Source organism: Miscanthus floridulus, chromosome 17 (assembly GCF_019320115.1).
Source record: "Miscanthus floridulus cultivar M001 chromosome 17, ASM1932011v1, whole genome shotgun sequence".
Classification (NCBI taxonomy): domain Eukaryota; kingdom Viridiplantae; phylum Streptophyta; class Magnoliopsida; order Poales; family Poaceae; genus Miscanthus; species Miscanthus floridulus.
This window is the reverse complement of record NC_089596.1, coordinates 9,334,504-9,361,094: the sequence shown is the minus strand read 5'-3', so window position 1 is coordinate 9,361,094 and position 26,591 is coordinate 9,334,504. Positions and strand designations below refer to the sequence as shown.

Here is a 26,591-nt window from a genome sequence, read left to right as displayed (position 1 = left end):
TGTACAGTTTTTTGCTAAAACACTACATGTGCATCATGTTTATGTGATAGTGTATGAATTATAGTGTGTAAATAAATTTCCATGACTCGAAACGTTCATCGGAAACGCGAAACAAATGTTATATTTCATGTCGCGTTATGTCACGTAGGGTTCTAAATGAATTTTTATTGAACGGGAATGCTATAGAACGCATATGCGGCACTTTAATAAAGTTTGTAGTGTAAGCTTCGTAGGTGGCGGTGAAATACTTGCGGTCGAGAACGGGGTTTGCTAGATAGCTTACTTAATAGCTTGGAAATCGCATTCGACGTGAAACCGTTTAAGACTTAGCTGAAATTCCTAAGTCGGACAACGCTTTGACGAAGCTAGGTTTGGAAATTTTTGTAGGCGGATTGGATTAAGAAGTAGTGTAATTTCATGGTTGGTTTTAGTAGTTTGACATACTATCTTGAGCGTAAAATAGGGGTGTAGCTACTGGATCATCGGGTTGGATTTTTAAGCAGCTTTAAAAAGCGTGCAAGTCATGTTTTTGAACGATGCTAGTGTCTGGGCGCGGTCACCCTGTCCGGCTCTCGGCATTGTCGCGCCGGCCGCCCGACGCGCACGGGCACGCACGCCCGCGCGTGTGGTTCCGCGCTGCTGGCCATGGCCAACTGCTACCGCGCTGTAGCACATGACTCGCGCGCACACGCACAAGCCGGGGTCCAGCAAGTCTGGCTGCTCTGCCCACCGTCGCGTCTGCCTGAGCCACGCTACTCGCCGTCGCGTCGAGCTACGCCCCTAGTCGCGCTGCGCTCCGACTGCCGCTCGCCCAGCCACTGCTGCAGTTGACCCTTCACGGCTGCACGCGCATAGGCCTGCCCGTCTGCCTTCGCCATCACGTCCGCGTTCGTGCATCGCCACACTACTGCCTCCCTAGACCGGCATCAGCCTCTACAGCGCGCAGTACCGAGCCGCCATCGCATTGCGAGTCGTGGCGCTGCAGTCGCATGTTGTCGTGCCAGACTCGTATGCGCACGTGGAGCCATCACCATCGTGCTGCCGTCCTCTCCCAATTAGTAATTGCACCACGCCAAGCCCTCTGTCACATCGCCTTCAATGGCGTCGCACCGGTCGAGCCGTGCCAAGGCAAAACCCATAGAGCTGGCCCCATCCTTATAATTGTGCACGTCTGGAGGTCGAGTTGGAGTCCAGCTTCATGCCAAGCTTGCTACATTTGCAGCCGTACGGTGTCGAGGCTTCAATTGGAGTTTCCCCCGCCGTCGACCCCCTTAAGTCCGAACGCCATCGTCCATCTAATTAGCCTTGCGTAGTCCACCTCCGTCCAATTAACCGAGCACCCAACTAGCTCTGGTAGTTAGCTCGCGATTGGAGTCGTTCCGACGTGTCGTCATCCCCCAGTGAGGTAATGTGGAGCGTTTTCCCCGCGGCGGTCTGCCATGGCTGTCGAGGTGGGTGCTCAGCCAGGGCGTCGCTCCTTGATCCTTTGTCTTAATTGAGCGGTGCCTTTGCATCATGTTGACTTGGTTGCCTTGCTCGTGTAATAGTTTCGCTGACGAAGCAGCAGGTCACCGGGGACGCCGTCGCCGTGCTTGCCGTGAACCAGAACGACCTCATGCTCATGGCCAACCACCCTGCCGAGTCCCATGACTTCATCTAGGCCATCCTTCTCATATCTGGTGAGGCACCTTCACTCCTAGAGTAGTGGTAGAGGTATTGGGCTAGGTTAATTTGCCAGCGTCGGCGTCACCGTGGCCAAACCCCGCCGTGGTGCGTGGCCATGCCTCTGTGCGTCACCAATCGTGATGTTTATTACCTCTATCGAATGCGCTTGTGATGAGGAGTGCAGCGGTGGTGAGTATTGCTGCCGAGGAGGTCCATGCTCGTCGGCGTTTGGTCGGAGATGCAGCGGCCTCTGTTATGTTCCAGCCAGGGACCTCGAAATGAGAATTCGTAGTGAACCGGGGGGTTAAGTGCAAGCGTCAGAGAGAGAGAGAGAGAGAGAGAGAGAGAGAGAGAGAGAGAGAGAGAGAGAGAGAGAGTGAAATAGTGGTAAGGACCGTGGGTTCATTTAGTTGGAAGTCGGGGTCTATTTTGCATAATTGTCGGCGCGCGCGTGGGTCTCCCCGCGTTGGGCTGCTGTCGCGTGTGGGCCGAGCCACGTGGGCCGCGCCGGTGTGCTGCACATGCGCGCGCGGGGCGCTAGAGTGGGTCGAGCCGCTCGCTCACGGGCCGCGCTGAGGAATTAGACTTTTCAATTTATAGTGAAATTATGAATGTTTATTCAATTTAGTTTTGAGCTGAACTTTGAAAAATAATAGTATATTCTATAGATGTCCAAAAATAATGAAACAAAATTTGTTAGGTTCACAAAAATGCTATCTATCTGTTAATGTACATAAATTCAATTTAGAAAGCTTAGTTTTGTGTAGCTCAATAATTGTAGGAATTTTTGTGGCAAATCAGTGATAGCTTTAGCCATAAAATTTTTACAGTAGGTTCATTAGATTATTATGTACTCACTGTCATTTTGTAGCCCTAGAGTAGGTTGATAAATAGAGTAGCTAGTACTCCCTTTTTAATAATATATAGAGTAAATCGGTATTAAGAGTAAGAATACCTTTAGTTGCTAAGATAATATGTCACGCTTCATACTTTTTAGTGGTAACAGTATGTAACTTTGCATCTTAGTCGATAGAACTCGCTTAGTAGCTTGATAGACGTATTTTTATTTAAGGGTTGCTATTGCCGTATTAGTAAGTGTTGCATCATCATTTTATGCATGTAGATCATGAGTTGGTAGAGTTCGTGCCCGTGGATGAACAAGACTACGAGGAGGTCATTGAGGAGTACGAGGAGGAGATTCTCATGCAGGAGGGAGCCCCGAAGCCTTTTGGTGCTGACTTTGTTGACCCACCGCCTGCCTAAGGCAAGCCCCGGTGCATAACCCCTATTTTTGAATATTCAGTGAATATATATGATGTGCATTTACGTTACAGGTATTTTATAAAAACTACATGCATAGCTATATCTACCTATGAGTCCTACTAGTATAGGCCGAGTAGCTGCTATGCTTAGAATTTCGGTAGCGTGAGTAACCTGCCGTTACTCACAACAGGTGAGAATTATAATCACTCATGATAAAATGGTGGAAAGGAAAAATGGTGACCGGGCAGGGATATGGTTTGGGTATTGGTGGGTGTAAGAGGTTGTGTCCTACGACCAATAGGGCATAGCTTGGTTACTCTTTTTCTCTGTCTGTGTCGGTTAAGGATTGGTCGTTGCATTGGGCTCTAGGTATGTCACAGATTTATTATTCCGAGCACATAGTTGGGTATGGGCATAGGGAAGACTTGTTGCTCTCTTGTCGTGGGTTCCGGCTCTTTCTGGACCGACTAATTGGAGGTGGGGATGGTGGAGGTCCTTGCACCGCACTAAGTCTAGGACTCAGAAGCGGGGGCTCGGAGTCCAAGTTTGGACGGGGACCTGGACCCCATGACAAGAGGGTGATGGGTTGGTCCTACTTATGCCTGGGGTACAAACGGGGCATGTGTTTTTGGGTACCCAGCTAGGGGCATTGATTCATGAATCACCAGCATTCTGGTACGACTTGTCTATGGTCCAGCACCATAGTAAGAACTGAAAGATGGAAGGTGATGAGATGGAACTGATTGCTCAAATCTTGCTTGAAAGTAGAATATGTGCTTACATAGAATGGCTAGATAATAAATTAATCATGGATGCTAATAATAACTTAAATAAGGACTCACTATTTGTATTGCTTTCTGCAAAAAGGAAACCAACAATCCATAAAGCTTTGCATATCTCTTGGAGTCGGGAAGCTATTCCCACTAGTTGGATAAGTCTTGGGGTGTGCCCGACGGAACCCACTCGCTGTAACTTGGTTTCGGGGTGCTCAGTGTCTAGTGGAAGACGAGCGCCTCCGTAAGTACGTTATTTCGGGCGGTTCTGCCACAGTGAGGTCTCCTCCTCGTCAGAGAGGTGGTAGACAATGGAAAGGGTGGAGAAGCTCTCGGTACTCCTCTAGGGGTGGCTCTGCTCTCGATGTAGAGATCAAACCATTTGGTCATGAGGACTCTAATGATCTGTTATGTTTTGTCCTCTCCCCTTTATAGGATCCGACATCCCCTTATATACTGAGGTAGGTCAGGTACATGGTAGTTTGGGGAGTCTAGTCTATAGTCTACATGCGCTAGAGTCTAGGAGGGTCTTGCGGTGGCATGGATGGACCTTGGTCTTATCGTGGAGCCGAAGAAGCCCTCGACATCGTCCAGCTGCTCTGCCATGACACGCTGAGTGTTAGGCTCTGTCAGCTTAGACCGGCCTCCACCAGGTGCACCTTCTGGAGGCTTCCTTGGTGGCAAAGGCGTCTGGCTTGAGGGGCTAATGAGCGGGCCTAATGAAAGGTCCTAATGGCTAGAGGGGGGTGAATAGCCTATAAAAATTTTCTACAACAACACTTAGCAAATCGGTTAGACAAATATGAGGCGAAGCGAGTGTTGCTCTAGCCTACTAAAAATGCAAGCCACCTACCACAATTCTAGTTTATATAGTCTCTATCCACACAATGGCTATGTTGCTACACTAAGTTAGTGTGCTCTCAAAGGCTAACTAAAGAGCCACACTAACCAAACTAACAAGCTCTCACGACTAGCTACACTAAAGAGCTTGACAACTAGTTTGCGGTAATGTAAAGAGAGAGAGAGAGTAAGATGGTTATACCGCCGTGTCGAGGAATGAACCAATCAATCACAAGAATGAACACCAAAGAAGACCAATCACCTCAAAATCAAATGATGACACAATGATTTTTTACTAAGGTTCACTTGCTTGCCAGCAAGCTAGTCCTCACTGTGGTGATTCACTCACTTGGAGGTTCACGCGCTAATTGGCATCGCACGCCAAAACCTCAATAGGGTGCCGCACAACCAACACAAGATGAGGATCACATAAGCCACGAGCAATTTACTAGAGTACCTTTTGGCTCTCCATCGGGGAAAGGTCAAGAACCCCTCACAATCACCATGATCGGAGTCGGAGACAATCACTGACCTCCGCTCGACGATCCTCGCTGCTCCAAGCCTTCTTGGTGGTAGCAACCACCAAAAATAACAAGCGAATCCTACCGTGAAACACCAACACCATGTGCCTCTAGATGCAAACACTCAAGCAATGCACTTGGATTCACTCCCAATCTCACAAAGATATTGAATCAATGATGGAGATGAGTGGGAGGGCTTTGGCTAAGCTCACATGGTTGCTATGTCAATACAAATAGCTAAGAGAGTGAGCTTGAGCTGGCCAAACGGTATTTATAGACACCCCCAAACAATAGAGCCATTGGCTCAATTATTGGGCTGACTACGCGTCGACCGGATGCACAGGTCGTGTGCACCGGACACACCGGTCGTGTATACCGGACACGTCCGGTCACTACCTGACCGCCACATGTCTAACTTAAAATGTAGTAACCGTTGCTGCCACGAGTACCACACAACCAGACGCGTCCGGTGTGGGACTGGATGTAGGAGACTCAACGTCCGGTCGAGTCCAAAGAGCTCCCAGAGCCGCTCTAGGCCGATCGAACACGTCTGGTCACACCGGATCGGACGCAGGAGACTCAGCATCCAGTCAAGTCTAGAGAGCTCCTAGAGCCGCTTTGGGCCGACCGGACGTGTTCGATCACTCCAGACCGGACGCTCCTAGAGTTTGATCAATTTTAATGCTGAAAACCAGAGGCTTGCTGATTCACACCGGACGTGTCCGGTGTGGCGACCGGACGCGTCCGGTCGCTCTTTGCAATTCAGTACCGAGCCACATCACTTTGACCAGACACTGAATAGTAACTCCTCAGTGTCTGGTCTCTCCACTGAGCCAAAGTCCGGTCGTTAATATGAGACGCGTCCGGTTGCCATACCAGACGTGTCTGGTCACTCTATGACTAGCGCGACTAACTCCTTTTCAACTCTATCTTCTTCACCCTTGTTCAAATGTGCCAACCACCAAGTGTATCACCTTGTGCACATGTGTTAGCATATTTGCACAAACATTTTCAAGGGTGTTAGCACTCCACTAGATCCTAAATGCATATGCAATGAGTTAGAGCATCTAGTGGCACTTTGATAACCGCATTTTGATATGAGTTTCACCCCTCTTAATAGTATGGCTATCGAACCTAAATGTGATCACACTGGTTAAGTGTCTTGATCATCGAAATAAAATGGCTCCTACCACTTATACCTTTGCCTTGAGCCTTTTGTTTTTCTTTATCCTTTTCCAAGTCCAAGCAATTGATCATCACCATGTCATCACCATCATCATATCATGATCTTTATTTGCTTCATTACTTGGAGTAGTGCTACCTATCTCATAATTACTTTGATAAACTAGGTTAGCACTTAGGGTTTCATCAATTCACTAAAACCAAACTAGAGCTTTTAATCTCCCCCTTTTTGGTAATTGATGACAACCCTTACACAAAGATATGAATTAAAATTTAATTGAATCCATGTTGCTTGCCCAAGCATATTTACCATGTGTAAAAGGATATGGACAAGTTTCATGAACTCCAAATGGTAGCAATTGCTCCCTCTACATATGTGCTAAGAGTTTGGATTATAGCTTGCACATATGTTTAGATAGGAAATATAGGAGACAATGCCTACCGAATGATGCTAAGGTATAAAAGATGGACCTTTGAAGCGTGATACCAATCGGAGTGCACCAATATACCATCCTTAGCACCATTAGTAACTAGACATACACAAAAACTAGAATACCCCGTGAGATCAACATTAGAAGTAAGGGTCTAGTTTTCTGAGTAAATGATGAACTTGATTCACCAGCCTCAGCTGGCTAATGCTCGTTGTTTACCATAACAGCTACATGAACTGCCGCAGGGACCAAACCAACCAAACAAAGAAAAAATAACAGTAGTTTGATTGCTGAAAGTCACCATCAATGTACTATGTACATCAAATGTCCTGACCAAACCAACCAAACAGTAGTGTATTGACCGCTCAATACACTACTATTTGGTTGGTTGGTGTCATAATCTATGTACATCAAATGTCAAGATTGACCACTCAATACACTAACAATCACATGTGATACCAAAGCAAGAGGGTTCTAGAAATAGAAAAGGGAATAAAGAATATAAACAAGCAAACCATCAGATAAGGTTTCAAATTCAAAATGAATGGACAGTTGTTTGATTGCTGACGTGGGAAGTGGGAATGGACAGCATCAATGAGAACCATTATTGCAGTAGAAAAAATCAGCTGGAAAAAGATACAAGTTAGAATCAGCTCAGATCACTTTCAACATGGTGCTCAGTTTGTAGAGGATCGAATAATTAATCCAATGTTGAAATCATCCTAGACAAGAATCTACTATGTAGCATTGCTTGCACATGAATTCTAGAAATATAATTCCTACAAAACAAGACATAGATAGAGACGTTCCCACACAGTATGTCAGCTAATTTTTCAGCAGTATGATACTACGCACTTGATGCTCTACCATTTATAACGTCAGTATTCATATTGAACTTCTGATCTGTTGCGAAATCCACATCAAAGTTTACCCATAAATATACATTAACAGTTACTTATGCTTCCAATAATAATTTTTGCAAAAAAAATTGAAGTTAGTAGGCATGTATACACTTGTAATTAGATCAGATCCGGATGCAAATAGTCAAATAGCTTAAGTTAGGGTTAGTTACTTATATAAGTTAACAGTTCCGATAATTTTTGCAAAAAAAAAAGAAGTTAGTAGGCATGCATACACTTGTAATTAGATTAGATCCAGATGCAAATAGCCAAATAGCTTAAGTTAGGGTTCAGGTGCTGACTTCGCACAACAACAAGATAGATGTTTAAAACAGAGAGAAAATAATGATGCGTACCCAGGAACTAGATCAGTCCAATTGCAATCCATAGCACAAGCAAATCAGAGAATCACTGTTTCATACTCCTGTGAAATCCTAAGTTAACACTTTACCCACTGAATCCACAAATCAATGTAGATTTTGGGACAAATCGAACTCTCACCTCAGTTCTGGAGGAGGGTGCTGCCGAGCTTGGGCCTATGCCCTGCGGGTACCGCGTCCTGGCCTGCGGGCGGCGTGGCCTCAGGCGGCATGGCCTGGCCGCGAGCCAGTGTCGGGGTGGGTGGCCTGGGGAGGAGCCAGCGACCCATGAGCCTGGACGCGAGCAGGAGGGGGCGGGGTGGACTAGGGAGCAACGGCCCCGGTGCGGCGGCCACCGGCGTCTGGCAGGCTCTAGTGAGCGGAGTGCTCGGGTGTCAAGCACGGGAGAGACGAGACGAGAGAGAGAGAGGGGAGGGGATAAGGGAAAAGGGGATTTTTGGGGGAGAGGAGAGTCTAGGTTCTTTTGTGGGCCAAACAAAAATCTGCGAGTGAGCTTGATAGAGATGGGGCACGCGAGCTTAGCATGGGGCCCATTTTCTTTAGCGTCAGACAGATTGACGGTATACTTAACTTTAGCGACAGACAAAAAATCACTAAATATGAATACCTATAGCGTCAGACACTAAATCGCTAAATGAGGATTTAGCGTCAGATGGTCTCTGAGTTATCTTTAGCGTCAGATCATCCATCACCAAATATAATTTTTAGCGTCAGATGTCTGACGGTGAAACGGTGTTGTGGTGTAGTGTATGTTTGTTAATGTTACTTTGAATATATACATGTGCTTTCATATTGTCTTCATATTGCATAACAAGTAGTTCAAATTTTACAATGCTACATAATGTTAATTTGAATATTGTTAATTTGAATACTCTAACCCTTTGTTTATCAATTTGTAACAGGATGGCCCCTCCCACGCAGCACCCGTTGTATCCCATTCTTGAGGTGGAGTACAACGACCAGCACCGAGCACACATCTTGAGTGACACCGACGCAGAGGTGGCCTTGCCTGCTTTGAGGCCCCGCACGCACACTAGGGCGTACTAGTGGGACGAGCGTTATGTGCCGTATATATGGCGTGTCGGCTTCCTCAAGCTTGTCCATGTTGTCAACTACGGTCTTCCGCCCCTTGACCCAGCACTACTTACTGCAGCTGTAGACAGGTGTGAGTGCCTTCTTTGTACGTAAACATTCTTATAACAAATTTGAGTCGACTAGCAGTCATTCTATTCTTATAATAGGTGGAGGCCTGAGACCCACACGTTCCACCTACCTTGCGGCGAGATGACCTTGACCATGCAGGACGTGAAGGCTATCTTTGGCCTTCGGTTGGGAGGACTTCCAGTGACGGGTATAGTTGACAATGATCACTGGAGGGAGCTGGTGGCTCAGTTCACTGGCTTTCTTCCATCGGACGACGAGGTTTCAAAGAAAAATAAGTGAGCAATTCAAGCCTATTTAATACTTGCATTGATTTTCTGCAGCCATCGGGTCTCATTTTCTTTGTTGAATTTCAAGAAAAGTTCTAGAGTTTCATCGTCCTGGATCACAGAGCGCTTTGATTACTTAGACCCACAGGTTGAGGAGGCTCAGATCGACAGGTTCGCTAGAGTGTGGCTCTGGCACTTCCTTGGTGCTTTCCTCTTCCCAGACGCCTCGAGCAACACCATCAGCTAGATCTTCCTTGACATACTACGCCAGCCGTGGGAGAACATAGCGGCGTACAGCTGGGGCAGCGCAGTTCTGGTATGGACGTATCGACAATTGTGCGTTGCCTGCCGTCGCACCTCAGGGTATATGAACCTTGGGGCTTGCTCCTACCTACTCCAGGTTTGGTGTTGGGAACGATGGCCCATTAGGAGGCTCCTTAATACTGGTTTACCAGTAAGTACTTCTGTTCACTATATTCTTTGAGGCAGTTATATATAATTAAATTATTAATGGCTAATTCATTATCGTGTTCAATGCAGTAATGGAACAGGCAGGATACACTCCCTACAGCTCTATATATCTGGATGGAAGCAGAGTTAGTTAGAAGGAATGCGAGGCGCAAGTACAGGGAGTACACGGACAGTCTCTATGTCCTGACACAGCACCAGGTTACGGTCTCTTTACTATCATACATGTGTCTTGTTCGATGTACACTATATCACAACCTAACTCAATTACGAAATATTCAGGTGCATTGGTGTCCTTGGGATACTCCGGTGCTCCAGTACTATCTGAGTCCTGTCACTAGGGATGAGTCAGATGAGTATCGCTGCAACGTCCCTCTTATTTTCTTCCACGTGGTCGAGATTCACTTACCCATTAGGGTCTGCAGACAGTTTGGAAGAATGACAGGCTGCCCACCGCTGCTTTACTCCACCAACCAAGAATTGCACGGGTGCGTTATCGATTAATAACAAAGCTACAATTCAGAGGTATGTGTGGTACAACTAACATCATTTTGTTGCAGGTATGATCGCAAGAAGAGGTATAAGACCAAGGATTGGCGCGTGACACACAACGCATACATCCACTTGTGGCAGACTAGGGAACGACAGCCGGTCCATGTGGGTCCCCCACACGACCAGCACACCTTCGACGAGTACCTACGGTGGCTTCATAGGTCTACGAGGACACATATCAAGCCCCCGTACACTGATGAGGCGATTGACGAGGACTCGGAGGAAGATGTGATCGAAGATGTGTACGACGTTGACACTAGAGAGGACACACAGCTACAGAGATCCCCGCTTTAAAGATACATGATAAGATACTTGAATGGTATAATTTATTATCCATTTGGTATTAAGTATGTGTACTAAAACTGTCCAACCACATTTTTATATCCTGGCGACACAATTGTCAAGGATGTCCAACAAAGCAGCGTTCTGGCTTCACGAGTCTAGAGGGCAGGGGTCAGGCGTTCTCGAAGCTTTTGTGGAGGTAAACATAAACTTGTCTGTTCCAAAAATGTTTCTTTAGTGTATATACGTTTGGGAAATGCACTAACTTTAATGTCTATTTATGTAGAAGGTGAAGAAGAGTTGTAGGAAGCTAGCTCAGAAGCTGAGCTGCATGGACACTCCTTAGGTGGAACAACCACTCCCGGCGCGGTTGGGTGGCACGTCTTCAGCCTCTTTGAGGACACCAGCTGGCTCTTCTCAGCCGGTGATAGGTGCCACTTTCGCAGTACGTACACCACCACATCATAGTGCTGGGAAGGACCCTGCAACCGAGGACGACGAGGACGACGACGACGACCCCCCAGGCTTCTGCAGACAGCACGACCAGTGGGACTATTGGCCGGAGGACGAGATCGACATGTCTCAGCTAGGTGGTGCCCCGCTTGGTATCTAAGGAGCCTCACAGGTACTAACAAAGGCAGTTTCTTTAAATACGTAGGCTCTATGAACTAATGATCATAAAGATTATAAGTAATTGTGCATATCATATACTTGCAGGGTACGAGCCGTACGTACCGGCAACGCGACCACACCGACGTTAGCTACACTCCCAATGTGTTGCCAACAAATCCGAAGAGACAGAGGCGTCCGAGGGATCCTTACACTCCTGTGTCTTAGTTTGTTAGGTCGAACGAATATTGTCGTCCGAAACTTGCAGGCTTAGTTGGTTATGTTATGTCGAACTTATGTCGAACCAATGAAAATGTTATGCGGCAGCTTGTCAACTTGTGCACGGACTTCATTTATTTGCTTTATGTTCGTTTCAATGCGTCGCGGCAGCACTGCCGGCGAGATTAAGTAGCAACTAGTTCGGGAACCGACAGTCCCGGCGTATCTCGACGCTGGTGGCCGGCGTCTTGACCCCGATCCTCCTGAGCTTGGTCATCGCCGCCACAAAATCGCCGAAGAAGGCACCCTCGTTAGACGCGTAGTAGTCGACCGTGCTGCGCGACCTCATGTCGGACTAGAGCACCTGGTCGGAGCCCACCGGCGAGGGGTCAAGGAAGCCGGGGTCCATGGTCGCGTCGCTGCCGATCCTCACCTGACAGTAGCCAATCTTCTGTCTGCGTCCAGGTACTGCCGCGCCATGCGCCGTGGCGCGTCACTGCCGCGCCAAGATCGGTGGCGCGGCAGGCCCTGCCACGTCACCGGTTAGCATTTACGGTCGTCGCCACGTCAGCCCCCCGCCACACCACCATGCATGGCGCGGCATAGGCTTTTCGCCGTGCCATGGCAATAGGCGCTGCCAAAAGTGTTAGTTTTGAAGAAAAAAAACAAACAACGTTAGATTTAAAATTAGTTTACAAAAAGTGTTAAAACAATTAAGTAGTCCAGTCCAGTCGACTGGTTCGAGTCAATCCTCCACTCCATCCTTGACAGAAAAATAATTAATTGCTGCAATGCTGCTTTGATTTCATTCTAGAGGCTAAAAATTTGTTATTCTCCATTCCTTTTCCCCTGTGTGTTTGGGGATTGGATTACTCGGAGCTAAATTTTTAATTTTCAAAATCCTGCATATGGCTGCTGGTTCTGCCTGAGGGGATTAAGCTCCCTCCCTTTTACATTTAGGCCTTATTTGGATGCGTATGTATTTATCTCAACCTACATGTGTTGAAGTGGATATGAGTGTAATTAAACTAAATTCCATTCCATTCCACCCCAACACATATGAATTGAGGTGAACACACATGCATCTAAAAGGCCTTATAGTTTTATATACGTACCAATATTCAACTCGATCGGTTGTAAGCATGATTGATAGATGCAACTGATGATCTAATACCCTTTGTTTTTCAACATGGATGCACCACGTACAGCACCCTTTGGTCCGAAAGTAATCGAGACCGAGTACTACAAACTGTCTGGGGCCGTAAACTTCTTGCCTGTCAAGGTAGCCTCTTCGGATATTGGCTTCCCGATCCATGTGTATGGCACTGTCATTGTCAGGGACAGCATCGATGAAAGGTGTGTTTATCACTTCCGTCGCGACGCTGACCATTGCGAACTCATCAATTCTGAGGTACCTACAACTTTCATCTCTTATCCTTTCTAGTTTGCATTACTTATGCGCGTGCTAGTAGCCTCATATTGTGCCCCTTTCTTCATTTTGTATTTTTATTATAATAATAACAGAGAAAAGATAAAACTTTTATGCTGAACTGAACTGACCTGACCTGTAACTTATAACCAGTTTGTATTTTGCATGCTGAACTAAACTCCAGATTTTCAGGTTGACACATATGTTTCCTACCACGCATTTAATTTATCTCTTAGTAGAGGTTTTTGTGGAAGAAATCGTGAAATGGTGAATCTGTATTCACATGGTAGTACTTGTTGCTTCCTATCGTGACCGACCATTAACAGTTTCATCAGTTAGCTACAGAGTCGCTGAAAAGGAGAAAATTGCTATTATACAACGCAAAACAATGGGCTTCGCTATTATAGGACTTTAATCATCGACTTCGCTAAAACAACATTTGAAACGTTGACACTTTGTTTGACATGACATTTGGTCATTTTAATCACTTTTCTCATTTCAAATACACGTATTTTGCCATGGGAGGACCGTATTGCTCTTCAGTCATATTCACGTAAGAGTGGGCAGGCAGGTGCATAGGCTGCCTGGCTGCTACCGCCGCCGCCTGGCCTGGGTAGGCTAGCTGGCTGCTGCCGCCGCCGCCGCCACGGTATGTCACACATTATTAAAATTCACAAAAATACAGTAAAAAATTTTAGAAAATTAGAGTAAAATTCTGGGCATATAACACAATATTAAGTACACATGAATTCATCTCACATCATAATAATGTTCCAAACAAGATTCAAGTCATATCAAATAAATCATAAGTTTACATCTAATCACAGCTAAAATAATTCATCCAAAGTATAGCTTTATCTTTGGAGTCATCTTTTTTGGTGCTGCCGCTGTAGGTATCCTCACGGGACAAGTGTTGTCGGTTTGTGAAGATGTGCCCTCTCCTAATAACATCGCAAGCTTGCTGCGCATAAATACAATACCATAATTAGATGTATGGAAAGAATTAGTGTACGATAGATGTGTTAATATTTCTTACCTTCTTGTGGCCCTTGCTGAACTATCCCGTAGGATTTCTTCTCTAGTCGGCCTCCGTGGGGTGCTAGGTTCTGCTGGCGCAGCTTTTGTAATATTCTTCCTAGGTTGCCTACGCTTCCTACAAATAATCAAATAAATTAATATTGACATTTACATTCAAGTTTCTAGATAAAGAAAATCAGTTCATACCTCTTTTTTGCGGTCCCATTGAGTGGGCACTTGGCACTAGCTTGCCTATGACCTTTTTCTCCGCATTTTTTGCAAGTCATAGGTCCTCTGATCATTTTCTTTCCCTTTCCATTTGTTGGAGCTGCATCGTTGTCACATCCCTTCTCACCTTCACCATCGTTGATAAATTCACCATCTTTGGAACCTTTCTTCCTGTGTCCACCTTCCATCCATCCATTCATTCTTAGTTTCCTTCGTTGTCTAACAGGTAGTTTAGCAAGAGGTGCACCAACTAAAAATGGTAGGTCAACTTGTGGCCATTGTGTTTTATCTGTCATTGGCTCAATCTCTCTTCCATAAGCAGCCCTTAATCTATTGACCGAGTAGTAGTCATGCACAAACTGTTCTAGGTCAACTCCCCGATGGCGGGTTACATAGGCCAATACATGTTGACATGGCTTACCAGTGTGCTGTCATTCAAGACAAGTGCAGATCCTTTGGTGTAACTTGATAATATGCCTCTCAGCTCGGTTGCTATGGTCCCACACCTCTGCACTCCAATTAGAACATGGTACAATTTTCAAGTGTCCCAAACCTCTAGTATGTGCCTTTAGCTGAACGATAATAGCTGGAAGTATCCTGCCTTCAGGTAGTCTATTTGCAATATTTCTTCTCTTGTTCCAAAGTACCATGATCATTTCTCTGATCTTATCAGCAAGGTCAGCAACAGGTAAGTCTTTATGGTCTCTAATCTAGTTATTAAATGACTCAGCAATATTACTAGTTACGTAGTCATACTTAATTTCTGGATTGAAACCACACCTATACCATAATAACTTATGATTGGTCTGTAACCATTTCACTGCTTGTGCTGATTCACTTACCATTTTTGCTATATTGTCATAGAATATGTCTTCTCTTTAAGCCCTTGTCGCATGATATATCTGGCCAAACCCTCTAAATCTCTTCAAATTTCTGACAAGATGATAAAAGTATTCTCTTTGCTCTGCATTTGGGAATACATTCTTCACTGCATTCTCCAAGCCCTTGCAAGCATCAGAACAAACAGCAAGCAGTGGAGGATCACCTATTGTCCTTCTTTAATTGTTCCATGAACCAAGTCCAGTTGTTTGTGTTTTCAGAAGCTATGAAGCCATAAGTGAGTGGATACATCCAATTAGTGACCATCAACTGCTACAAGCTGTGGCCAAGTGATCATTCCACCTTCCATTAAGTGTTGTAGCATCTATGCTCAAATGAGGCCTACAACCTTCTAAAAAACCATCAATGCATGGTTTAAGAGCACAGAAAAAATGGTGGAAATATATTTGACCATCCACCTCAAGTACCTCAATCTCAACGACACTCCCGGGGCACCGCTTCATTACCTCGGCCTTCCACCTAAATAACAAGCTCAAAACTCTCTTCCTATTTGCCATAAACCTCTTCAAGAGCTCTTTGTTTACCCCGCCATACAGTGTCATATGCAATTTGACACTTGTGATCTGTCTCCAACTTCTTTTGCAATTCCTTAGCACCAATATTTGGATCAGCTCTAAGGATACTCACAGCCTTGCTAGCTACCCACTTGCAACTTGGAGTTGTAGTTATCTACCTCATGCTGGACACACACTCATGCTTATCGACTAAGACGGTTACCTGCAAAACAAAAAATCAATGAGATTGATATTAATTTACATAACAAGTAGAATTAATGAAATAATAAAAAAATTATTCACCTCCACAGTGCTTGGCCTTTTTGTTTAGTGCCATTTATCCTCCAATGGCAAGGGCAATCTTCATCACTAGACTTGCAAAAAGCCCTATATATCGTCTTACATGACTTCTGTACTCCTCAATCGAACTCCTTATTGATGGCAAATTGCCGCACTGCCAGCTTGAACTCCTCCATTGTTGGGTACAGTGTTTCCTACCTCCATTGATGGGTTGTTCTTATCGTATGAAATGACCATCTCACCTGGTACGGCATCACTAGTAGGAATGGCAGCACCATCAGTATCTTGCCCAATCTCATTATCATTCCCCTCTTCATCCATTCGGCAATCAAAGCCTTGTGCAGGTATATTTGTTGCGCCCTCCTCTGTCAAGCCTAAAAGCCCATAAATCTGTGACTCACTCATAAGTGCAATACGACCTTCATCATCATGTGTCTCCACTATTTGTATCATATCCCAATCAACTCTTTCTATATTTTTCACATGATCTACTTGGGACCTAAACAAGTGAAATCAACTTTAACTAATATGTACTACTATGGTGGTAAAAAACAAACAAAAAGCATACAAGCATATATACCTTTGCACTTCAAGAACAGGAAGGTTGCACTCTACTGCCGAAAGAGGAGCAGTTGGAAGCAGCGATCTCGCTAGGGCTAGAGCAGTGGACATGCCTTCTGCCGGCTCGTCCAGACCTTTTGCTGGACCTTCTGCTGCTGCGTCCACGCCTTCTGCTGCCGGCGCGGCCATGCCCTCAGCCAGCCTGTCCAGGTCAGAGGCGGCGGTCGCGGCCACACCACAGGCAGTGCCGGTCCTGGGATTGTTGAGGCCTACAGCCAAACTCAAACTCTAGTCCCCTTAATATAAAAATCATATCAATAGTACTAAATTTATAATGGATACTCTTTGATTGATTAATTCATTTACTTATGTAAGAGTGGGTTTTAAGGATCTCCTCTTGAGGAGCTATTCTATCTTAACTGGGTTGGCAAAAATTTTTTGTTTCATATAGATTTCTTAGCTTGTACGACTCTTAAAAGATTTATAATGGATACTCTCTGACTCATTAATTCATTTACTTATTTCTTCTTACTCTTTTTTGTCTCCTTTTCTCATTTCTAGAAGATTATTTTTGACATAACATGGTGGTGTTGAAATTTAATAAACAGACAAAAGAAAGCAAATGAAACAAAGTATAATGAATAAATATAGATTGTTATTACGGGCTGCTACTTTCTAGCACTAGCAGCTACTAGCTTTCAAGGTGGATGTCAATACGTATATACATCGTACATACTTGGGGCCCCTTGGTCTAGGGGACCTGGAGCGGCTGCCCCGTTAGCCCCCGTCCAGGGCCGGGCCTGACCAGAGGGCGGCGCGGCCAGGCCACAGCCGGCCGGCGCGGCTACGCCTGAAGGCCGAGCAGCAGGGCCAGAGGCCGGCGCGGCTAGGGCACAGGCGGCCAGGCCAGGGCCGGCCAACGCGGCCATGACTGAGGGCAACTCGGTAAGGGCAGAGGCGGCCGGCGGCCCTTCTGGATCCGGTGGGGGCGAGTTCGTCTCCTCCATGGGCGGCGTGTCGAGGAGGATTGGGCGGGCGGCGGCGGTCAAACAAAATGTCGGAAGATGAAACGAAACGTCGGGCTCATGCAAAAGGATACATAAGGCCAGAAGGGTAAAAGAGTCAATTAAGGAGCAAAATACATGTATTTTAATTACCAAAGTCAAGAAATACATCAAATGTCATCTAAAATAAAGAGCCAACGTTTCAAGTGTCGTTTTAGCGAAGCCCATTGTTTCGCGTCCTATAATAGCAATTTTCTCGCTAAAAAGTCTTTTTGCAGCATTATGTATTTGTAGAAATAATTTATGTGCCACTAAAATCCAGATTATTTCTTTTTTTTTTTTGCAAAAGAAAATCCAGATTATTTCTGAAATCCAGATTTTCAGGGTGACATATATATCCTTCCTGTCACACATTTGTCTCTTGTAGTAGTGCTTTTTGTAGAAGAAATTCACACATGGTGAATCTGTATTTACATGGTATAGTACTACTTGTTGCTTCCTATTGAGACCAACCATTAACAGTTTCATCAGAAATCCTTTTGCAGCATTATGTATTTGTAGATAGAAATAATTAATGTGCCATGTAAACCTTACCGTAGGCTGAATCGTTGATCTTGACTGGGCCAAAACATGGGCTCGCATTGTGTGGTTATATGTATGTGGAGATTAATATCAAGGATCATCTAGGACAGCACAGAGAATTTAGTAAAGGACTCTTAAGCATCAGTGACCCAACAGATTGTGCATCGATGGTATCCATGGTCGAAACCAAATCCCTTGCTACCAGGCTCAGTACTATGGATGTGACTTATGCAGTTGTGAATCGTGCACTGGAGGGATTTATTGCAGTCGAAGTTCTTCAAGGAGGTTTTCATGGGAAAGTCACTGCCTACACAACGAGCATCGAGGACATCCTCGTGCTTTATGATAGCAAAGAGGCAGATGTGGTGACTGTTGATGATTGCGGAGATATCCAGCTTATGCGACCTGTCGTATCTGTCCATGTCGAGGACTTCCTGATAATTGTTGTCCAGACTAGTGATGATGGTAAATCTTGTTATACAATTCACTCCATTGATCAACGGTAGAGATGAAGGTCAACTTACTGTTGGTGCTACCAAGATGCGTGTGAAGCTTGCTTGGTCAGTAATGAACCCCTGACTAATTTGGATTAGTCTATTGTTAATTAAGCTTCATTATATTGGTAGGAATAGGATACTTATGGCCATCCACAATGTACCTTAAGGTTCTGTTTGGAAGCCTGGTATTTGATTCAAAACACTTGTAAATTTCAGGTTAGACTATTTTTACAACCCAAACTAGAATCTGTTGTTTGGATAGTTAGTGAGCACACTAATTTTACATTTGGATTGTACCAAAACCGGTGTAAAATGAAACACACCTCCTCAGGTCTGGAAAACAAAACGATAATTATCGGGCAGCAGCCCTGTGCTTGCACAGCTCAGTCATCACGCGCCCCGCTGCCATCCGACCGCCGTCGCTGCTCCGTCCCCAATCCCCATCCCTGCGGCCGTACCCCGCGCGACTGTATCTGCCAGTGAGTGACCCCACGCGGTACTCGTCCTTCGCTCGTCGAGTCATCGTTCTCTGCCCCACCGCGGCGCTTCTCCGCCATGGCGAGCGACAAGCTCGGCACTGGCATTGGCGCTGGCGGGCCAGCTAAGGCGGCCAAGTGGGTGCGCTGGCAGCTCGCCCCCCCCCCCCCCCCCCCCCCCCCCCCCCCCCCCCCCTCGCGACGCTAGGCACTCCTGATCTCGTTGGTGGTCTCGCCCATGGTGATTGCATATCTCCGCTCTGTATTCATCCTCATCTCCTCGCAAGTCGCAACTACCAACGAAATGCAAAGAAATGGCGATGGCAAAAACCCCTCATGTCAGAGCATTCGTGTTCTGTGGTAGTGATTCGAGAAGGGAAAGGATAGCATAGTCGAAGGAGTTGAAGCAGGGTTGAAGCAGATGCATCATCTCCGCTCGGCAGGCACATCAATGGGTTTGGAAGTTAGCTAGTCATCAGTATCAAAGATATGGATGCCTATACTCCCTTGCATCATCCTCTCTATCACATTTCTGGTTTCATTCAATCCATCTGGATGAGCAATGGTGTTTCTGCATGTAATTTGTTTTTCTGCTCGACACAGTGGTGGTACCCAAAGAATCCATTCATGACATGATCTGAATTTTCTGACCTCACCTGCTCCAATCAATCCTAAATAAAGCAAAGAATTTGGGGCTGCTGCAACTTCCCATCCCTCTATCTTCCTCCTCTGATTTCCCTGTTATTCAATATGCTAATGATACTCTGATCATTATGGAAGGAGATACTAGACAGCTCTTATTCTTGAAATCAGTCCTTCACTCCTTTTCTGAATCTTCTGGTCTAAGGGTCAATTATAACAAATCCCACATGGTTCCCATCAACATCTCTGAGGAAAGATTCACTCTTCTGGCTAACACTTTTGGCTGTGCTAAGGGTTCCTTACCTTTCACCTATTTGGGGCTCCCCCTTGGGCTTACCAAACCAAAAATTGAGGATTACTTGCCCCTGGTTTCCAAGTGTGAAAGAAGGCTCTCTTCAACCTCTTTATTCCTTTCTCAGGCTGGTAAACTTGAAATCACCAATGCTGTTTTGACAGCACTGCCCACCTTTCACCTCAGTGCTCTCGCCCTCCCAAAGGGTGTTCTTAAGCAAATTGATAAGTTCAGGAAACACTGTCTGTGGAGGGGGGCTGACATCAACTCTAAAACGGCTCCTAAGGCTGCTTGGGAAATGGTATGTGTCCCCAAAGAAGAGGGTGGACTAGGGGTCATTGACCTTAGAAAGCACAATGAAGCTTTGCACTTGAAAATTTTGGATAAGTTCTTCGACCATAAAGATATCCCCTGGGTATCCTTGATCTGGGAAAAGCATTACTCAAATGGAAAACTTCCCAGCCAGACCAAAAAAGGCTCAATCTGGTGGAGAGATATCCTTAAATTGCTTGACTCCTTCAAATCATTCTCCACAGTGCAGGTCAACAATGGCAATTCCTGTCTCTTTTGGTCAGACAACTGGATTCAACAACCCTTGAAGCTTGAGTATCCTGAACTGTTCTCCTTTGTCAAGAACAAATCAATAACAGTGTCTAGCTTCTTCTCGCAGCTAGCTCTCTCTGATCTCTTTATGCTACCCCTGTCCTCTGAAGCTTTCCAACAGCTCCAAGTGCTTCAGTCCTTCAGAGATCACTTCCCTTTAACCGAACAGGAAGACATCTGGGTACCTCAGTGGGGCAGATCATCGGCAGCAAGAGCCTACAAATATCTCATTGGTCACAGACAGACACCACAGGCATTTAAATGGCTTTGGGAGTGCTTTTGCCAGCCAAAACACAAAGTCTTTTTCTGGTTACTATTGAAAGATCGCCTAAGCACAAGAAACGTTCTAAGGAAAAATATGGCTCTTGATTCATACACATGTGTGCTCTGCCAGAGTCTAGCTGAAGAAACAAGTGAACATCAGTTCATTCACTGTCAATTTGCTCGAGACTGTTGGCACTTGTTGGGTATCACAATACAAGCAGATCAAAACATCTTTGAAGCAGTGGATCAGATCAAAAACCAAACTCACCCAAACTTCTTTATGTTGGTCACAATTATAATGAGTTGGGCTATCTGAACAGTTAGGAATGACTTCATCTTCAAAGATGTTCAACCATCAATCTACTTGGCCAAAGCAGTTTTCTCAAAGGAAATGCAGATCCTCTCCTTAAGGGCTAGGACGAGATTCTCCCACACTTTTGATCTATGGATTCATAATCTGTTGTAATTGCTATTCTTTGTTTCGTTTTTTGTTTCCTAGGTCCTTAGTACGGCTGCTGCTCTGTTTTTGTACCTTTGTTTTTTCAATAAAATTCCTGTAGGGGCTTTCAGCCCCTCCAGTTTCGTAAAAAAAAAACAGGTATGGAACCAATGGCGTTGGTAAATTCAACGTGTAGGGCCCTACACATATATACGTACGTACGTTGTTATGGACTTGTGCAATCTACGTTGTTAATTTGTTCCAAATAATAATATAACAATACGCCTTAGGAATTACTTAGATATGATCGATGCCTTGCATGAGCTAGGGCGCGCTGGATGGATCAGATCGGAGCTTAATCCACGTGGTGTTGTGCTCAATGCTGGTCCCGAGATTTCGGTGACCTAATAAAGTGAAGTAAAAAAATACCTCACTAATATAAATACGAAAATAAAAAGCATTCTAATTTGTACATGGTACTTTGTATTTGTTCTAACATTTCCAATAATATTTATCAGCAAATGTGCCTGTGTGATCCAATAGAATGCAAAACTTTGAAAACAAGAGCCACATGGATATATTTAGATAGAACTATATTACGGGCATCTATTTCTTAAAGATAGAACTTTTTATTGAGAACAGGCGATGTTCTATCTTTTATATTTTCTATTTATATAACATAACATAAAGAGATAACAAAAATAACAAAATCAGGTAATAGAAGAAAATTAAAAAAAAAACATCACATTGATATTATTTGAATAACCTAAAATATATTATAAAAGAGTAAAGTCCACTGGCGGTCCTCGAACTTGTTCGGTTGTGTCATCGTGGTCCATAAACACGTAAATCGTCCATTTAGGTCCTCACTTGTCCGGTTGTGTCGTCCAGGTCTCTAAACCTGCAAATCTCTCGTTTATGTCCTCAAACTTGTTTGGTTGTGTTATCCAGGTCTCTACACTTGCATATCGTCTGCTTAGGTCCTCAAACTTTTTTGGTTGTATCATCCTAGTCCATTAATTGCAAATAACTCCTTTAGATTTTCAATTTATGTTCTGGTCTTATAGCCAATCTAAATGGGCCTAGATCTATCCGTATTCAAGGACATCTCCATAGGTTCCATGCTCATAGCACCCCAAGTCTCTAGCCATGCATGCCGACCCAAGCTCTACCACTACCATCCCCAAACGTGTCTCCCAAGCTGTGTTGGTCCTAGCCATGAACTCACTAGAGAAGAGAGGGAGCTTAGGGGATAGAGGATGGAGAAGGGAGATGGAGCTAACTTGTGGCCCCATATGTTTTCATATCACATCGGCATAGGAGCACAACCCTAGACCCGTTTACACTGGCTCTAAGACTCTAACATAGATTGAGAATCTAAATGGGTGATTGCGATTTAGGGACTTGGGTGATACAATCGAATAAGTTTGGGGACCTAAAGGGTGATCTGCAAGTTTATGGACATGGATGACACAACCAAACATGTTTGAGGAACACTAAATATGCGATTTGCAAGTTTAGGGATTGAGATGACGACACAACCGAACAAGTTTAAGGACCTAATGAACGAACAATTTATGAGTTTAGGGACCGAGTTGACATAGCCGAACAAGTTTGAGGACCACTAGTGGACTTTACTCAATAAATCTCTCACCAGTACTATGTGAATACTCAAGATAATCATAGAACATCCCAATTATACTACGTGAACATTAGAAAATATATCATAGAACAAAACATGTACATTGCGTGAACAACACATTCAAAGTCAAATGTTTTGGTATATGATGTTGTGACATCCGGCCTATTTTGGATTTGGCCTATAGTGGCCCATGTGTATATTGATGTGAGGTTGTGAGGGTTTAATCCCATCTTGGTTGTTGAGGTTGGGTTAGACTAACATATAAGACTTCTAGAGTCCATACTTGATGGGGACTGGGTTCCTAATCTTCCGTCAGGTTGAGGATAACTCTTGTTTTGGTTAGAGCACGACACATCGATTTAGCTTTAGATCAAAAACTCGAACCCTACAACCTTAGTGTCATGACTCCTCTGGTTATCAATCGTGTCACAATTCGGTTGACCTTACCAAGAAGGCTAATCCATGTTTGCAAAACAAAGAACACAATCAAGAACTCAAAAGAAGAAATTCAATTGAAGTGACAAACTATAGATATTTATCAAGCCCTCAAAGGGTTTCAAAAACAAAAAATGGCGACTGTTCGAAGACAGATTAATCTAAAGCAAAATTTAAACCTTCACTTGGGCGACGGCTATTGAATCCATAGTCTAAGGGGCGGCCGAGGACCCCTATTTGTGTCCCTAAGGAGTCCCAACATGTTACAAGGCCCAAACGGCCCAAAAGACGACAATGTAGCACCCTGACAGATTCTGGATGTCAAATTGTTTCGACGAGTTCCCTTGATTCCGAAGGAATTTAGATGTGGAACCAGCGCCATTGGTTAGCTTATCAAAGTCTAAAAGTCAAATTATTTCAACAATTTCCCTTGATTCTGAAGGAGTTTTGATGTGGGACCAATGCCATTGGTTAGCTTATCAAATTATCTTTCCAACCATATATGTGGATAGTAAAAATAGAGTTCGTATGCGACATGGGCATCCATTTTAGTGCGGGCTTCTCCTGGAGTCTTTGGACTAGTTCCATTGGTTAGGTTATCAAATTACCTTTCCAACTATATGTGGATCGTAAAAAACGGAGTCCATATGTGACTTGGGTGTCTGTTTTAGTGTAGACTGCTCTTGGAGTCTGAGATGGACTCAAACTTGACACGGATTGGGCCTCCAACTTTGCTTGGACGCCCTTGCTAGCCTCCAAAGGAAGCCAAGGAGGAGGACATGCAAGGGCTTCCTTGGCGTGTTCCTCCATTTCCTTGGGCGTCCTCCAACTTGGTCCAGAGTCCTAAGGGGCCCCATATGACGACGACGCAGCTCCTCGGCAGAAAACAACGACAACTTGACGTGATGGTTTAGAGGCCTTGCTGATGTGATTTTGAGGTCAAAACAGATCCATTTGAAAGCTTACCCCATCAAGTGCTCATGGACCTCAAACTCACTCTGGGTGAAGGAGTTATGGCATTCTCAATGAAGTATTGTGGGGCCACCGACATAAATAATGTTGTGCTTTGATGGTATTGTACCCCAAGATGGGTCTTGAGCATGGTGCACTCTCATGCCATGAATTACAGAGGTCATGTAAGAAGTCTCTCCAAGGTTCAAGCATCCTTAAATTGTTCCCTAAACACATTGAAAGTAGTGACATTAGGTAGCAACAAATTCTTACTAATGTTGTTATGCAAACATAAGAACGAGCTCACCTTATTTATAACTTTCGTGGGCGTATCTATAGGTGTCATGTCCTCATCATCCTCTCCTTCTTGATAGCAAACCATCCTCGGTCTGACCTTAGTTGGACATGTTGTAGGTAGTAGCGAACAATGCTCTAGTGTTAATCTATTTCTTTAAAATAAAACTTGGGGAGCTCGATAGGACATGATTATAGCTATTGCAGGCTTCTAGTTAATCCCTAGACTATCTCTATATAGACAAGAGTTGTGGGTCTGAATTGTAATTGGGCCACACTTAGTTGTATTCAACAATTGGGTCTTGTGCTTTCGAGCAAAACCGATTAGCTGAGGGGCTACTGTTAGGGTGTATTACATGTTAGGGACCCTATTAGTGTTTATGGTCCATTTGTAGCCCCTAGAGACTCTTTTGTAAGAAAAAATTAGTTTCTTGGCCCCCCAAAAAGTTGTGTTTCCTTCCTTGGCCCTTCCGTTAGCTTGAGGCTCTAACGGTGTTAACTTGTATGCAAAATTACCCTTTTACCCCTGGCGCCGAAGGCAACAGTACAACGGTCTCAGCCTCATGTGCAACAGTAGAGCCATACTTGCCATTCAGACTTCCTACTATCAATAGTTTCCCAAAATAAGGTATAATATATTTTCAAGCATGAAATCATTATTTTATTTTTTGGTCGTGCTTCGGGTGACTAGAAACAGGAATGAATAACTAAGGGATTTTGGTCTTTTCGCGTTGCTTCAAAGGCCTGGTTCACACAGTAGAACCTGACGGATTGGACAGAAGGGCCAAGAAAGGAACGAATTTCGTTTTGGAGCCAAATAGGCAAGTTCAAAACAAAAAAAGGCCAAGAAAGGCAACACAACTTCCTTTAGGGCCAAGAAACTCATTTTCTCCTTTCTGTAATGCAAGCCCCACTAGGGGGATAATGAAAACCTTCCCTTCCACTCACTTATAAAAGAGGTAGATAGGGAAGGTTGGGGAGCCCTTGATTCATTTGGCTCTCTCTCATTGTCTTCACTCCACCTCTCTTATATTCGGTCCTAGACCAACAAACATGATAACTAATAGTGTGTGTAACTATTCTGTATTGTGCTTGGCTTTTTATATTTGAACGCACTTCGTCTACCGTGTCGGGCTTGTTATGTTGAATTAGTATGTAATGTGTTGCTCTTGTTATGCTGAGCCACTATCCAATATATATGTTGTTGAATCTGATTTGTTGGTAAAGTTATCTAATGTGTTGGGATGTTATATAGTATAGTAATAAGGATAATGATGAACTCAAAGAAGTACTAGAGGTTCCGTGCTGAAACCCGGCTAGATAAAGGTTGTGGAAATTGAATACAACTAGGACATACATGCGGACGATGGAAAACCACCCGCGAGCCTGAGGAAGGAGCCGGAAGCTGTGCTCCTCCTCGTTGTGAATGATGTCGAAGGTGCCGTCCTTGCTCGTCACCTCCCCTAGATCCATGTCCAAATAGCACTGTGGCCATCCACCATCTCTCCTAGGAATAGTAGGACAGATATCAGTTGGTGCTTATCACCTGCAACACATTAACAAAAAACATAATAAAACAATGTTAGCACGGTGGTGAGGACAGATACCTTTGTGAAGAATTGCTACTAATAAGGGCACGAATACATGAGGGTAGGGATGGTGGACGCCGGTGATAGAGCGGACACCGAAAATAAAGTTCACTGAAGCTAGGAGGATCTTCAAACATTTCCAATTCATATCCCATCTCCTCAAACACACCATCTTCTTTTCTAACAATTCCTTCATAAACCAATCAGACTAAACAATCCATCTACAAAAACATTTGAGCAAACATCAATTCATCAACTATTCGCTTCCTAGCTAATATAATTAAATATACACTGACCACTAAACCTTCAAATATATAACCTAACTGACTAACTAACTATACTAATCTAACTATACTAACTATGCTAATCTAACTAACAATACTAATATAAGTAAATCAAATTTTACTACATACCAACTCCCAAGCACTTGCTTCAAAT

At 44.5% G+C, this 26,591-nt stretch overlaps 1 protein-coding gene and 1 pseudogene across 1 annotated transcript; one reads left to right on the top strand and one right to left on the bottom strand.

Moving 5' to 3' along the window:
- The first annotated feature begins 9,238 nt into the window (after nt 1–9,238).
- LOC136515178 (uncharacterized) lies at nt 9,239–18,608 on the top strand (annotated as a pseudogene).
- On the bottom strand, nt 13,781–14,484 carry LOC136517299 (uncharacterized). The gene is made up of 3 exons (XM_066510847.1): nt 14,168–14,484; nt 13,980–14,096; nt 13,781–13,904 (listed from the first exon to the last, which is right to left on the bottom strand). Exons 1-3 carry the CDS (start codon nt 14,482–14,484, stop codon nt 13,781–13,783), a joined length of 558 nt encoding a protein of 185 aa, XP_066366944.1.
- Nucleotides 18,609–26,591: the final 7,983 nt, after the last annotated feature.